We start from the raw sequence: 12,871 nt of genomic DNA, 5'->3' as shown, positions 1-12,871 counted from the left end.
CACACCTTTTGCTTTTAATAAACCACAATACTATTGAGTTATGAAGGAGAAAAAGTAAAAAAAAGTGACTTTGATCCATATATCTCTTTTTTAGATAAAATGATACTACAAACAAGTTAATTTTAGATTATATCTAATACAGAAAAAAAAATTTGAAGGAAATCTTCTAGAAAAATATCTATGAGTTTACATATAATATATTAGAAATAATAGTGCGTTCACAGTCAATATTGACAATATGAGGGACTAGAAGTGATCTGATAGTATAGTTAGAAGCCCAAAAGGAACCCAATCCCATCCATCACTACGCAATTGGGCCGCACCCCCACGTGAAAGTCTGCATGCATGAAAATGATGTCGCATCGAGACTTTCTAATCCTAAATGAATCGAGATTTCTATTTCTATTTAAGCAAGTTACCATTTTATCACTCAACTTACACCCGTTACAAAAATGGATTTTTCACAACCTAAAAAACACCTTCAAAAAAGCAACAAAAAGAGGCTCACAAATGAACAAGTAAAGCTCCTTGAAACAAGTTTTAATTTCAATAACAAACTCGACTTGACTCGAAAGAGTCAGTTAGCTCAAGAACTCGGTGTCCCAGCTAGACAAATTGCAATATGGTATCAGAACAAACGAGCTCGTTGGAGAAATCAAAGTTTAGAGATGGAACACCAAGTACTCCAACGTCAACTTGAATGTGTATCAAGTGACAAAAATCGACTCGAAAGAGAGGTTGAGAGACTTAAAGGTGAGTTGGAAAAGGCTAAAGAGATGTTGGTGTCATCAAAGACAATTGGAAATTTACAATCTTTTTCAAGTTCTTGTGATGAAGTTAGAAGCTCAAGCTTACTTGGAGATCAAGGAGATTTTTATGTTTGTTTTGATGATGTTCATTTGGATCATAAATCATTTATTGGTCATGATTTTTTTTGCTAGATCAATGTCTTGATCAGTTTGTCTCGATTGTTGACTTCTTATTCATGTATTAATTAATAATAGTTGTGATCTATGATATTTGGACATAATAAAAGTCTTTATTTGGTTACTTAATTCAATTTCCTTTTTGTCAGGTTCATTGTGTCATTATTGGTCAACAATAACCGCCACTTATTTGGTAGAGTCAAAATTCAAAATCTTACTTGATCTATTTTAAAATAACTACTTCATTTCATTTTTAAAATTTCACAATTTTGACATTAAATATTTTTTTATTAATTTTATATAATATTTGATAAAATTTATATGAATAAAATAAGTATTATACAAGTTTTAATTATCATAATTTTCATCAAATATAATGTAATATAAATAAATATATTTAAGGTTATAGTTAAAAAATTAAGACATTAAAAGTCAAACTATGACAGTAATTTTGGAATGGAAGTGTACTTCTAAATCATTCTTTTTAAGAAAAAAAAATATTCTTTTTCAAAAAAGAATTACTTCTGATCCATAATAATTGTCTTTACAAACTTTTATTATTTTATAATAGGTAATTGAATATAGTTGTATTCATTTACATATCCTTAATTTAAGTTGAGATCTAAGGGATAAATTTCAGCCCTTGGATCAGATTTTTATCATATGTGATTCCATTTTACAATCTCATGTGATTGGATTTGACATGTAGAATCACATGTGATTGTGTTTTACAGTCACAAGTGATTGGCATCCAGAATCATGTGATTGGCATGCAGAATCACATGTAATTGGGTTTTTACAATAAATGTGATTGGCTTTAATCGAATTGTACTGATGATGAACAGTAGCGCGCGGGAGTCTTCATATGAACTTGAAGAGTGATTTTTCGAATCAAATACTTTCAAGCTGTGATTTCTTCATCAAAGTTGGTCAAAATCAATCCATAAACACTGGTAAATCATTAATTGAAGCTAACTTATCACATAATTCATGAATTTAATGATGAACACAAACATTTGACTTTTTTCTCGAACCTTTGACCTAGAAATTCAAATTCTTTTTTCGATTTAGGAAGTGAGATTTTTCCGATAGTTTCACGATGAGATTGTGAACACTTCTACATTTTCACATTTCCTCAAATCATTCCAGATTGATCCCAGAGACCTAATCGCCTAGACTTTTTGAAGAACGGAGAATACGAATCAAATAGCTTCAAATCTGTTGTTGTTGATTCAATTTAATGATAAATGATGTTTAGGATTATGATATAGATCATGTATTTCAGTTCAATTCATTGTAAGAATCATTTTGAGAAAATTCATAATTTGAAGGCGATGAAGAACATGAACGTATCGGTTGCAGTTCCCCACAATTTAAAGGTGATGACAAATCATCTGCAATTGATCTAAGGGTGAGATTTATTCCTTATATCTCAACTTAAATTAAGGATTCAAATTAATATTCCTTTAATTGAATAATCTTATTTTTTTTTTTGTTTTCTATCTATCATAAGTTTTATTACTGAGAATTGAAATGAATAATTTGATTAATTATATTAAATTATAGTGTAAAACAATAATTTATAGTTATTTGGTAAATAATTTTCTTGGGACAGAAAAAATGATAGTAAGATGACTAATTACTACATGTCTTAAAAGTTAACGTGTCTTTAATTTCACTCTTAAAATGGTAGTGAGCACTAATGTTTATAAATTAAGACAAAATATGACAGTCCTCTGGTTTGTATAAATCACTTTTGGTTGTTCTTGTACTTTTTTTCTACATGGATAATTTATGTGGTTTAAATATTGAATCATCGCTGGTCCATGTAGTGTATATCCACATGGATAATCTTTGACAAAAAATGCAAATCACATGGATCATCGGTGATTCAAATACGAATCTCAGGGACCGTACTTAATGGAAAAAAATATAAAGTGTTTAAACACAGTCCCTAAATAAGTACAAAATTTAACTAATAATAAAAAGTAATTGTGCTTATATTGTATATTGATCGGTTCATAAATACCGATCGTATTTGATATTAAGAGATGAATTTTACGCGTGCATTTGAAGTTTAAAAAGTTATTTTATAAGGTTTTCATGATGGGGAACAAGTCAAGACGAAACGCGAAAACGGGGGTTAAAACAAGAAAAAGATGCGAAAAATGGAACCCAGCCGCAATTTACGGCTGGTGGGCGCATGTAGGCGCCTGGCCTGGGTCACAAATCTTCTCAGGTGGAATTTGGGCATAAGGAGGCGCCTGGAATTGGCGTCCGGGCGTAATTTGCGCCCGGTGAGCATAATTTGAGGCTGGAGCTATTTTTGGATAGAATTTGAGGCCGAATTTGAGGGATTTCATGCTTGGGGGTTACCCTTCTTCACCCCTATATAAGGTAAACCCTAGGCTACGAATTAAACATCTTTTCTATCAGTTTTAAGAGCATCAAACACACAAAAACACACCATCCATCATCATCAAATAAAGATTCAAGCTAGGTTTTAAGGAGTTTTCATCATGCAACTTCAAGAAGCAACCATGAGCATCATCACCAACATGCTTGGCTAGTTTTTTTTACTTTATTCCTTCCATGAACAATTGATACATGTGTTCTTTTCATTCAAGTTTATGTGGTTTGTAATGTTATAATACTTATGTCTTTTGAATTGTGATATTATAAACCAATTGTTTATTGATCAATGCAAGTATTATTGATTGTGATTATTGCAAGTTGAATTATAGTGATTTAACATTGTGTTCTTGATCCAACTTAGTGTTAATTAGATTAAGGATAAAGACATAGTGTCTAGGTTGCATGATTCAATCTCAAGATAGTTAGAATTGATAAGCCTAAGAAATCTTGTCTATGAGATTTGATCAATACTTGATAAGCATAATACTTGTTTGAATGAATGCATGTTAGGTTGGGATTGTGAAGGGATAAAGGATTTTAATCAATTGATTACAACTTTTTTCTTTTAGCTCATTGTTTATGCTCTTAAATATTCAAAGTTTACATTTGCTTAGTAATTGTTAATTTAGTCTTTACTTTAGTTAATTTTAGTTAATTATAAACAAACCAATCTTGAAATTGCTTGCTAGTTAACCATAACTTCCCGTGAAACGAATCCTGCTTACCCTATCTAAAGTAGAGTAATTAGGCTATTTTTGACAGGCCCTTCGACACCGATCAAATTTTGGCGCCGCTGTCGGAGAAGTGTGCGCTTGATTGCAAGCTCTTATTTTATTGCTTTCGTGTTAAATTAGAAAAATCATAAAAATTATAAAACCAATAAAAATCCAAAAATAGTTTTTGTTTATTTTATTTTTGTCAGTTTTACGCTCGGTGTTCTTATTTTTGTTGAAGTGCAGGTTAGTGTATGCAAACTCGGAGTTCGGGAGATCAAAATCTTAAGCCTTTAGACCCGAAAATCGAAAATTCACAAAAGCTAATCGAAAAGCTACAAGAATTTTAAAGGGCTCGACAGTCGCTTCAGCATCCACTCAACCACAGTTAGAGTCACATCCGATTGTTCCACCAAACTCTCCTAAATCAGATTCCGATACTGAAGAGGAAGTTTTTGATCAACGAGACGAGATGGCCGAATGACAAAGAGGGGTAGATACTTACTACCAACTGGGTGATTTTGAGGATCACTCACCCATTGTTTATCCTGCACCGGCAGGAGGAAACACACGACGATTTGAGGTCCGACCTCAACTCATTTCGATCTTGCCAACCTACTGAGGTTTGGCTAACGAGGAACCATATGAACACATCACTGAATTTAATGAGATATGTGCTACTAATCAGGTAAATGGTTTCACTGATGATGAGGTACGTCTTCGATTATTTCCTTATTCACTTAAAGATAAGGCAAAACGATGGTTTCTCTCTTTACCCACCCGGAGTATTAATACTTGGGCGGTGATGAAAAAATGGTTTTTAGAGGAGTTTTATCCCATAAGTAAAACTTCAGACATGCGTACGCAAAATAAAATCTTTTAGACAACTACCGGGTGAATTATTTCATGAAGCGTACGAGCGTCTGAAGGAGTTACTTAGGGCATGTCCAAACCATGAGATACCAAAGTGGGAATTGGTTAAAATTTTCTATTATAGTTTGGATTCCCAAAATAGGCAATTCCTTTTGGCGGCTAGTGGTGGGGCATTTTCAACTCGATCTAGTGATGACGAGTGGACCTTCTTTGAGGAATGAAGCAAGGGTTCAAAAATCCAAGCTTCGGTTAATCGTAAACAACCTAGTACCTCCCGGGTGAATCATGTTTTCGACTTGGGTGGTTCATCTAGGAACTTAGAGCAAGAATTAGATGATTTGAAAATGCTTATATTTAACAACCCAAACCAGGGTTTTGCTTGTAATGTTTCGCAGGTTCAGGAAGTTTGTGAGATTTGTGGAGATCCTTCTCACTTTGCATACGGATGTAGAAATGGGATTCCACTGGTAAATCAACAAATAGTGGAGGAACAAGTTAATGAGGTCCAGGGACGAAGATTTGATCCATATTCCAACACGTATAATCCGAGTTGGAGGAACCATCCTAGTTTCAGTTGGAGCAATAACAATGCTTTAAATGCTAACCAAGGGAACCAACAAAGACCGCAAAACAACTTTCAAAACCAGGGTAACTTTCAGAACCAAGGCAACTATCAAAGAAACTATCAAAATCCTTAGCCCAACAACCAAAACCAAAACCAAAACAATTACCAAAATCAAAGCCAAAATCAAAATCAAAACAATGCGCCACCCAATCAACCATCTAGCTCGGACGCCAAGATGGACGCGTTTATCTCCAAAATGCGTAAAATAGTGGAAGTGCAAAATAAGTCAATTGGTGCATTGGCTAAGGAGATTGGTATTGTAGCGGAAAGTAAAGGGAATCGGGAGCCGGGTACAATTTCAAGCTACACGGTTCTAAATTCGAATCATAAGGATCAAGGAAAAGGGCATAGTGTTAATATGGTAGGCACCTTGCGAAGTGGAAAGAAGTATGACAATAAGGTTGGTGAAAATTAGGTAGTGCAACAAGAGTCAAGTGAGTTTCCTATTGTGCTTGATGAGGACGAGGTAAGTGAAAATGATAACCATGGGAAGGGGGTGAAAAATAAGGAACCAATCGTTAATGAGATCGAGAAATTAGAGACGGAATCAAAAACCGTCCTATTTCCCAAGGCCTTAGAGTCCCCAAACCAATTTTATTATGGGAAAAAGGGACCACAACCAGAGGACATGTGGGAAACATTTAAATAGGTTAAAATAAATTTACCCCTTCTCGATACTATTAGGCAAGTCCCGTCTTATGCTAAATTTTTGAAGGACCTTTGCATTCAAAAGAGGAAGCAAAGGGCGACCTTACCCAAAAAGGTGGAGCTAACCGAGTACCTAAGTGTGGTTATTTCAGGAACACTTCCACCTAAATTTAAGGACCCGAGGACCCCATTGATAGCGGTTACTGTAGGAAACGTGAATGTGAAAAAGGCATTATTGGACCTAGGAGCTAGCATCAATATTTTACCCTTTTGTCTAGTTGACTGGTTTGAATTGGGTTTAATGAAAAGAACTGACATAATTATTCAACTAGCAGACCAATCAATTAAAATGCCTAGGGGGATATTAGAAGATGTGATAGTAAAAGTGGAGGATTTCTATTACCCTGTTGATTTTGTTGTGATGGATATTGAATCTAGGAATAGAGATGCCCAACCCACTATAATCTTGGGACGCCCGTTTTTGGCCACCATAAATGCCCACATTAATTGTCGAACGGGTGCCATGGAAAAATCATTCGGGAATCGCAAGATGAGGATTAATATCTTTAATTCTCTTCACACCCCAAATGTCCATGAATGCTATCAGGTAGATGTGATTGATGAACTAGTGGAAAAACATACTTCTCACCTAATAACCAATGACCCAGTAGAAATATTTTGCTTAGGTGATGAAGAGGATGTTGAATGTGAAGAGGTTAAGGCAGTAGAATTAGCTATAGCAAGTACAATGGACGCTAGGTTACCACCTTGGACTCATAAATATGAGCCACTACCTAAGTCCATTGATACTAATACGAGACCTTCATTAGAATCACCACCGAGCCTTGAGCTGAAACCATTACCCTCTCATTTAAAGTATGCATTCTTGGGTACTAACGGCACTTTGCCAGTTATTATTGCTTCAGATTTGGCAGGTGTGCAGGAAAAAGCTTTAACGGAGGTGCTTCATAAATACAAGGCTGCGGTGGGATGGACTATAGTAGATTTGAAAGGGATAAGTCCCTCAGTGTGCATGCATCGTATAGTTACAGATTCGGAGGTTAAACCTGCCCGTGACACGCAACGCAGGTTAAACCCGAACATGCAGGAAGTTGTAAAGAAAGAGGTTCTTAAGTGGTTAGACGCGTGGATTATTTTCCCTATTTTGGATAGTCAGTGGGTAATCCCCACTCAAACAGTTCCAAAGAAAGCTGGGATCACGGTCATGGAAACCGAGGAAGGTGAAAAGATCACAACCCGTCCCGTGACGGGTAGGCGGGTATGTATTGATTACAAGAAGTTAAATGCTGCAACTTCAAAGGATCATTTTCCCTTGCCTTTTATTGATCAAATCATCGAAAAGTTGTCAGGTCAGAAATTTTACTGTTTCTTAGATGGGTATTCGGGATATAATCAGATACCTATTCACCCTAATGACCAAGAAAAAACAACTTTAACTTGTCCTTATGGAACTTATGCTTTTAGAAGAATGTCTTTTGGTCTATGTAATGCACCTGCTACTTTTCAAAGGTGTATGATGAGTATTTTCTCCGAATTAATAGGCGAGTCTTTAGAAATTTTCATGGATGATTTCTCAATATTTGGCAAGTCTTTTGAATTGTGTTTAAATATGTTGGAAAAGGTTTTAAAGCGGTGTACCGAGACTAACCTCGTCCTTAGTTGGGAAAAGAGCCATTTTATGGTAAGGGAAGGGGTGGTTTTGGGACACATTGTGTCCGAACAGGGATTTGAAGTAGATAGGGCAAAAGTGCAACTTATTTCCACATTACCTCCATCGACCAATGTTAAGGGTGTAAGGTCGTTTTTAGGACATGCGGGTTTCTATCGTAGGTTTATCAAAGAGTTTAGCGTTATTTCCAAATCATTATGTAATTTGTTGTTAAAATACGCACCTTTTGACTTTGATGACCAATGTAAGGAGGCCTTTAATACCCTTAAGCGTAAGTTGACCGAAGCACCCATTTTACAATCACCCGATTGGACCAAACCATTTGAGATTATGTGTGATGCAAGCGACTACACAGCTGGGGCTGTTTTAGGGCAAATGGTTGATAAGAAACCGGTAGTTATATACTATGCTAGTAAGACGTTTTCGGAAGCTCAAGTGAACTATACCACAACCGAGAAGGAATTACTAGCGGTAGTGTTTACCCTAGACAAATTTAGATCATATTTGTGGGGGTCTAAGGTAGTTATTTTCTTGGACCATAGTGCCCTAAGACACGTACTAGAGAAAAAAAGAGACCAAGACTAGATTAATTAGGTGGATCCTGTTGTTGCAAGAGTTTGATTTGAAAATAAGGGATAAAAAGGGTATAGAGAATGTGGTGGGTGACCATTTGTCTAGGATACCCCCACCACCGTTTGACCCTGCTAAACCGATCCAGGAAAATTTCCCGGACGAGTGTTTGTTTAGTGTTGTGCAGGTACCTTGGTTCGCGCATATTGTTAACTATTTGGTGACTAACAAAATACCGGAGCATTGGAACAAGCACAAGAGGGATTGCTTTTTATCGCAGGTTAAGCATTATATTTGGGAGGACCCGATTCTTTACCGAATTGGACCCGACCAAATCATAAGGAGATGTGTGGCGGAAGATGAGCATAAGGACATTTTAGCTCATTGTCATACTTTCGCATGTGGAGGACACTACGGAATAAAGAAAACCGGGTACAAAGTACTCGACTCAGGTTTCTTTTGGCCTACTATTTTCAAAGATGCATGTGAGTATGTTAAAAATTGTGCTAGGTGTCAACGGATGGGGGAATTTATAAATGTAATGAAATGCCCATGAACCCAATTTTGATTTGTGAAATTTTTGATGTTTGGGGCATAGACTTTATGGGACCTTTTCCACCGTCCTTCGGGTTTGAGTACATATTAGTAGCCGTTGATTATGTCTCAAAATGGGTGGAGGCTGAGGCTACTCGAACCAATGACCACAAAGTTGTCCTAAAGTTCGTTAAGAAAAATATTTTATGTCGTCATGGTGTACCTAAGGCCATAATTAGTGATGGGGGTTCACACTTTAAGAACTCCCATTTTATTAAACTTTTAAGGGATTATGGGGTAAATCATCGAATTGTTACGCCTTACCATCCCCAAATAAGTGGGCAAGTGGAAGTATCTAATAGGGAATTAAAAAGGATTTTAGAAAAAACCGTAAATCCTAATCGCAAAGATTGGTCTTTAAGACTAGACGATGCGCTTTGGGCTTACCGGACAGCTTATAAAACCCCTATTGGTACTTCACCTTATCGACTTGTATATGGGAAGGCATGTCACTTACCTGTTGAAATTGAGCATCGTGCAGAGTGGGTCTGATGTGAAAAACGTGGTATATGAATTATTGTATGAAATAGTATGGAAAAATACCGATTAGAGATTGCTACACATTAACGGGCAGTGTACCCGATCGTGTAGTAGTATAAAAAATGGTAAAATCCGTGTATCGTTCCAAGGACAGTATCTAAATCAAATTAGGATTATAGACTAAATTGTGATTATCTAAGAAAATTACAAGTACAAGATATATTTTGGTTTGCCCTTTTACGATAGGCGAATCAAGTGATGAATGAGATTAAAAAGACAATATTTTTGGTATTTTTAGTTTATGAAAACAGAAATATATTTTTGAATTCAAATTAAAGAAATATGCCCATCTAGACTTTTTACCATTAATGTTGAATGTTATTTAGGATTAAGATCGGATTGATTGGTTATGCACGAGAACTAATTAATTGGTTCACCAAGAATAGTCTTGCGCAAACACTTCCAACGAGATTACACGACACAAGTGATGTTCTTGACATCTAAGACCTCCTATTTGTAATCAACTAATTTAACTAGTTTGAAGACTTGAAGAATGATCAAGTCAATGGTGTGTTGTACATGATCCACTCCTATATCAACTAAAGGTTTAACTTAGTTCATTCCCTTGGTCCGGTAAAATGCTCAATTCACCCAACCTAAACAATTAACTAAGTGTTATAATAAGATCCCTATAAACGTCACTAGATAAGGCAAATCACTAACACGTGTTAATTGATGTAACTAGGTAGTTGAAAGTGTGTATAATAGATTCTAAGGAATTGGTCATTCTCCTAGACAATTACACATACTAATTAAGCTATTCCAATGTATCTACAAGATTCGTTCTTACATTCTTATGTAAATTAACCATTTGAACTCAACTTATCCCTTTTGGTAAAAGACAGATAAACACATGTCACTAGGTGTAAATCAATACATTAACTTAACAAGATGATGTTTCTTAATCAAATGAACATATCAACTAGTTGAATCGAAAGGATTAAACTTAACAAGAATGGCTCTTGTATTCAAACATCAAACTATCGTGCATAATTACAATCAATCAATAGTAAACATTCAACATCTCGGTTATTTATCTAGATGAACATAAAATGGACTAGCCAACAATCATGCTTGAAAACTTAAACATAACAGTAACAAAGATAGAATTCATTGTAAAGATAAGATTAACCTTTTAGGAGTAATCTTGGATGAAGCTCTTGAATGATCTTGGATTCTTCAATGATTTGAGTGCTTAGATGCACTTTGATAAGCCTAGGAACTGCTTTGAATCGTATATTTTCGTCTCTGAGCAGAAAGGAAACTGGTACCTCTCAAATGAAACTGGAAATGGAATTAAATAAGCTGAAAGGTTGGTGAAAAGTACTGTGCACGGGGCGCATAATAAGGGTGCGCCGAGCGCACTCTCACCTACTTCACTTTATACTTTACAGCTCGACTACGCACGTTCAAATCTGCTTTTCTGTCAAAAGTGCGCGTATGGGTGCGCTGAGCGCACCACTGTGCGCGGCGCGCACCATCAAAATGTGCGCTTGGCACACTTTGGTTTTGGCCAAGAAATCCTCTGATCAAATTTATGCAATGTGCGCTGAGCGCACATTTTGGGGTGCGCTGAGCGCACTCTTCTGTCTTTGGGTTTCTGGTCTCATTTTCGATCTCTGAGCTGTTACCATACAATATCTTCATATTTCTTCAAGTTTACAATGATTCTAGACTATATTACAATACTATGAAATACAAACGTGATATTACGACTAAAGATATGACTAGTTGGAGTAATATCAAAATCCCCCATACTTAACTCTTGCTTGTCCTCAAGCAAGTCTTGTTCTAATCATTCATATACGAAACACAAACATAAATGAATCACACGCATTATTTGAAGTACAATTTACACGAATCACAAGAATCACGCAAAACACACATAAACTCACGCTATATGAAACCCGTAAAACACAAATGGAATACACACTCACACGATATAGTACACAAGTTTACACCATTGGAATACACACTCGTTTAGGTATACACACAATTTAAGGAACACACGCACACATTTGGATTTATTTGGGAGAGACGAACTTTGGTGAAAGTTCTTTTTTTTAAAAAGTTTGGATCCTTAGGGAAAATTGGATCTTTGAGAAAACGTTTTAAGATTTTGAAAACCTCAATGTTAGTTTTTAAACTAAACACGTTTTCCGGTTTTAACCTCAAATTCCAGTCGAGGGTAACTGAAAACCGAAGTCTCAGTCGGTGATTAGTAAGCTATCCACCCCCATGATTGTAGTATCATGGAACTCTTAACCGAATGCCCAAAAAAAAAAAATTGGTTTTACACAATATAGTTCATAAAATAGCATAAGTTTTAGAAGAAACTTATATCGTGTCCAAATATCATCGGTGAACCATGAGTTTGCACACCTCAATTTGTTATGGCATATGTATGTTGACCGCTGTCAAACATAGATGCGTTTGATCTTTACGGAGATCGTTCATCTGGGGATTAGATTCATTAGTCTTAAAACTAATTTGCAATGTGCCCCCCCCCATTGTACGAGACAGATCCATCTCATGGTTAGGATAAGTCTGACCACCAAAAACCCTGTTTGATGCTGAGGTGAGGTGGATTTCCAGCCGATGATAGAGATGACTTTTCAAGTTTTTTTCGTCAACCTACAGCTGTTCTGGACTACATCTTCTAACATAAGTTAGCAAGTGTGTCATTATTCATCCTTTTCGATTAGTGTGTCATTAAAGATGAAGATAACATGACCACTCTCCATATGGAAGATGGATTCGGCTCTAGCACCACCGGAGTCGAGGACCCCGACGATTGCTAAATATGGAAGAGGAGTCGAGTGCGCGACTCGAAAATAAATACCGCACCCTCTTGTGGAGTTTGTAAGCTTTTATTTTTATTTTTATTTTTTTTATTTTTCGTTCATACGGGCGGAAAAAGGACCACATTTATGAGGGAGTCGGGTTAAACTTATGGACTATCTCTATTTTAGAGCATTGAGGACAATGCTTTGCTCTAAGTGTGGGAGGGGGTCAACGAAAAAAATTAATACCGACAGCTATTCGAAAAAAAGGGGTTCCAGCCGCAAATTACGGTGTCCAGGTGCAATTTGCGGTTGGCATTTTCACGGGTACCACTCAGGTGGAAAACATGCACAAGGGGGCGGCTGTTTTAGGCGGCCGGGCGCAAAAATACGCCCACTCACCGCAATTTGCGGCTTGGTCGGGTTTCGCCACTTAAATTTTTTTTTTTTTCAAAACCCACTTCTATTATACCCGCTAGTCGACGGCTCCACCC

The 12,871-nt window shown here is 36.3% G+C and overlaps 1 protein-coding gene across 1 annotated transcript; it reads left to right on the top strand.

Annotated features, from left to right (window-relative positions):
• Window positions 1-452: 452 nt before the first annotated feature.
• Window positions 453-1,020, top strand: LOC139897369 (homeobox-leucine zipper protein ATHB-52-like). Its single transcript, XM_071880064.1, has one exon. The coding sequence runs from the start codon at window positions 453-455 to the stop codon at window positions 939-941; it is 489 nt and encodes a 162-aa protein (XP_071736165.1). The 3' UTR covers window positions 942-1,020.
• The last annotated feature ends 11,851 nt before the right edge of the window (window positions 1,021-12,871 follow it).

Source organism: Rutidosis leptorrhynchoides, chromosome 3 (genome assembly GCF_046630445.1).
Source record: "Rutidosis leptorrhynchoides isolate AG116_Rl617_1_P2 chromosome 3, CSIRO_AGI_Rlap_v1, whole genome shotgun sequence".
Taxonomy (NCBI): domain Eukaryota; kingdom Viridiplantae; phylum Streptophyta; class Magnoliopsida; order Asterales; family Asteraceae; genus Rutidosis; species Rutidosis leptorrhynchoides.
The sequence above is the reverse complement of the archived record's forward strand: the minus strand, read 5'-3'. Positions and strand labels throughout refer to the sequence as shown.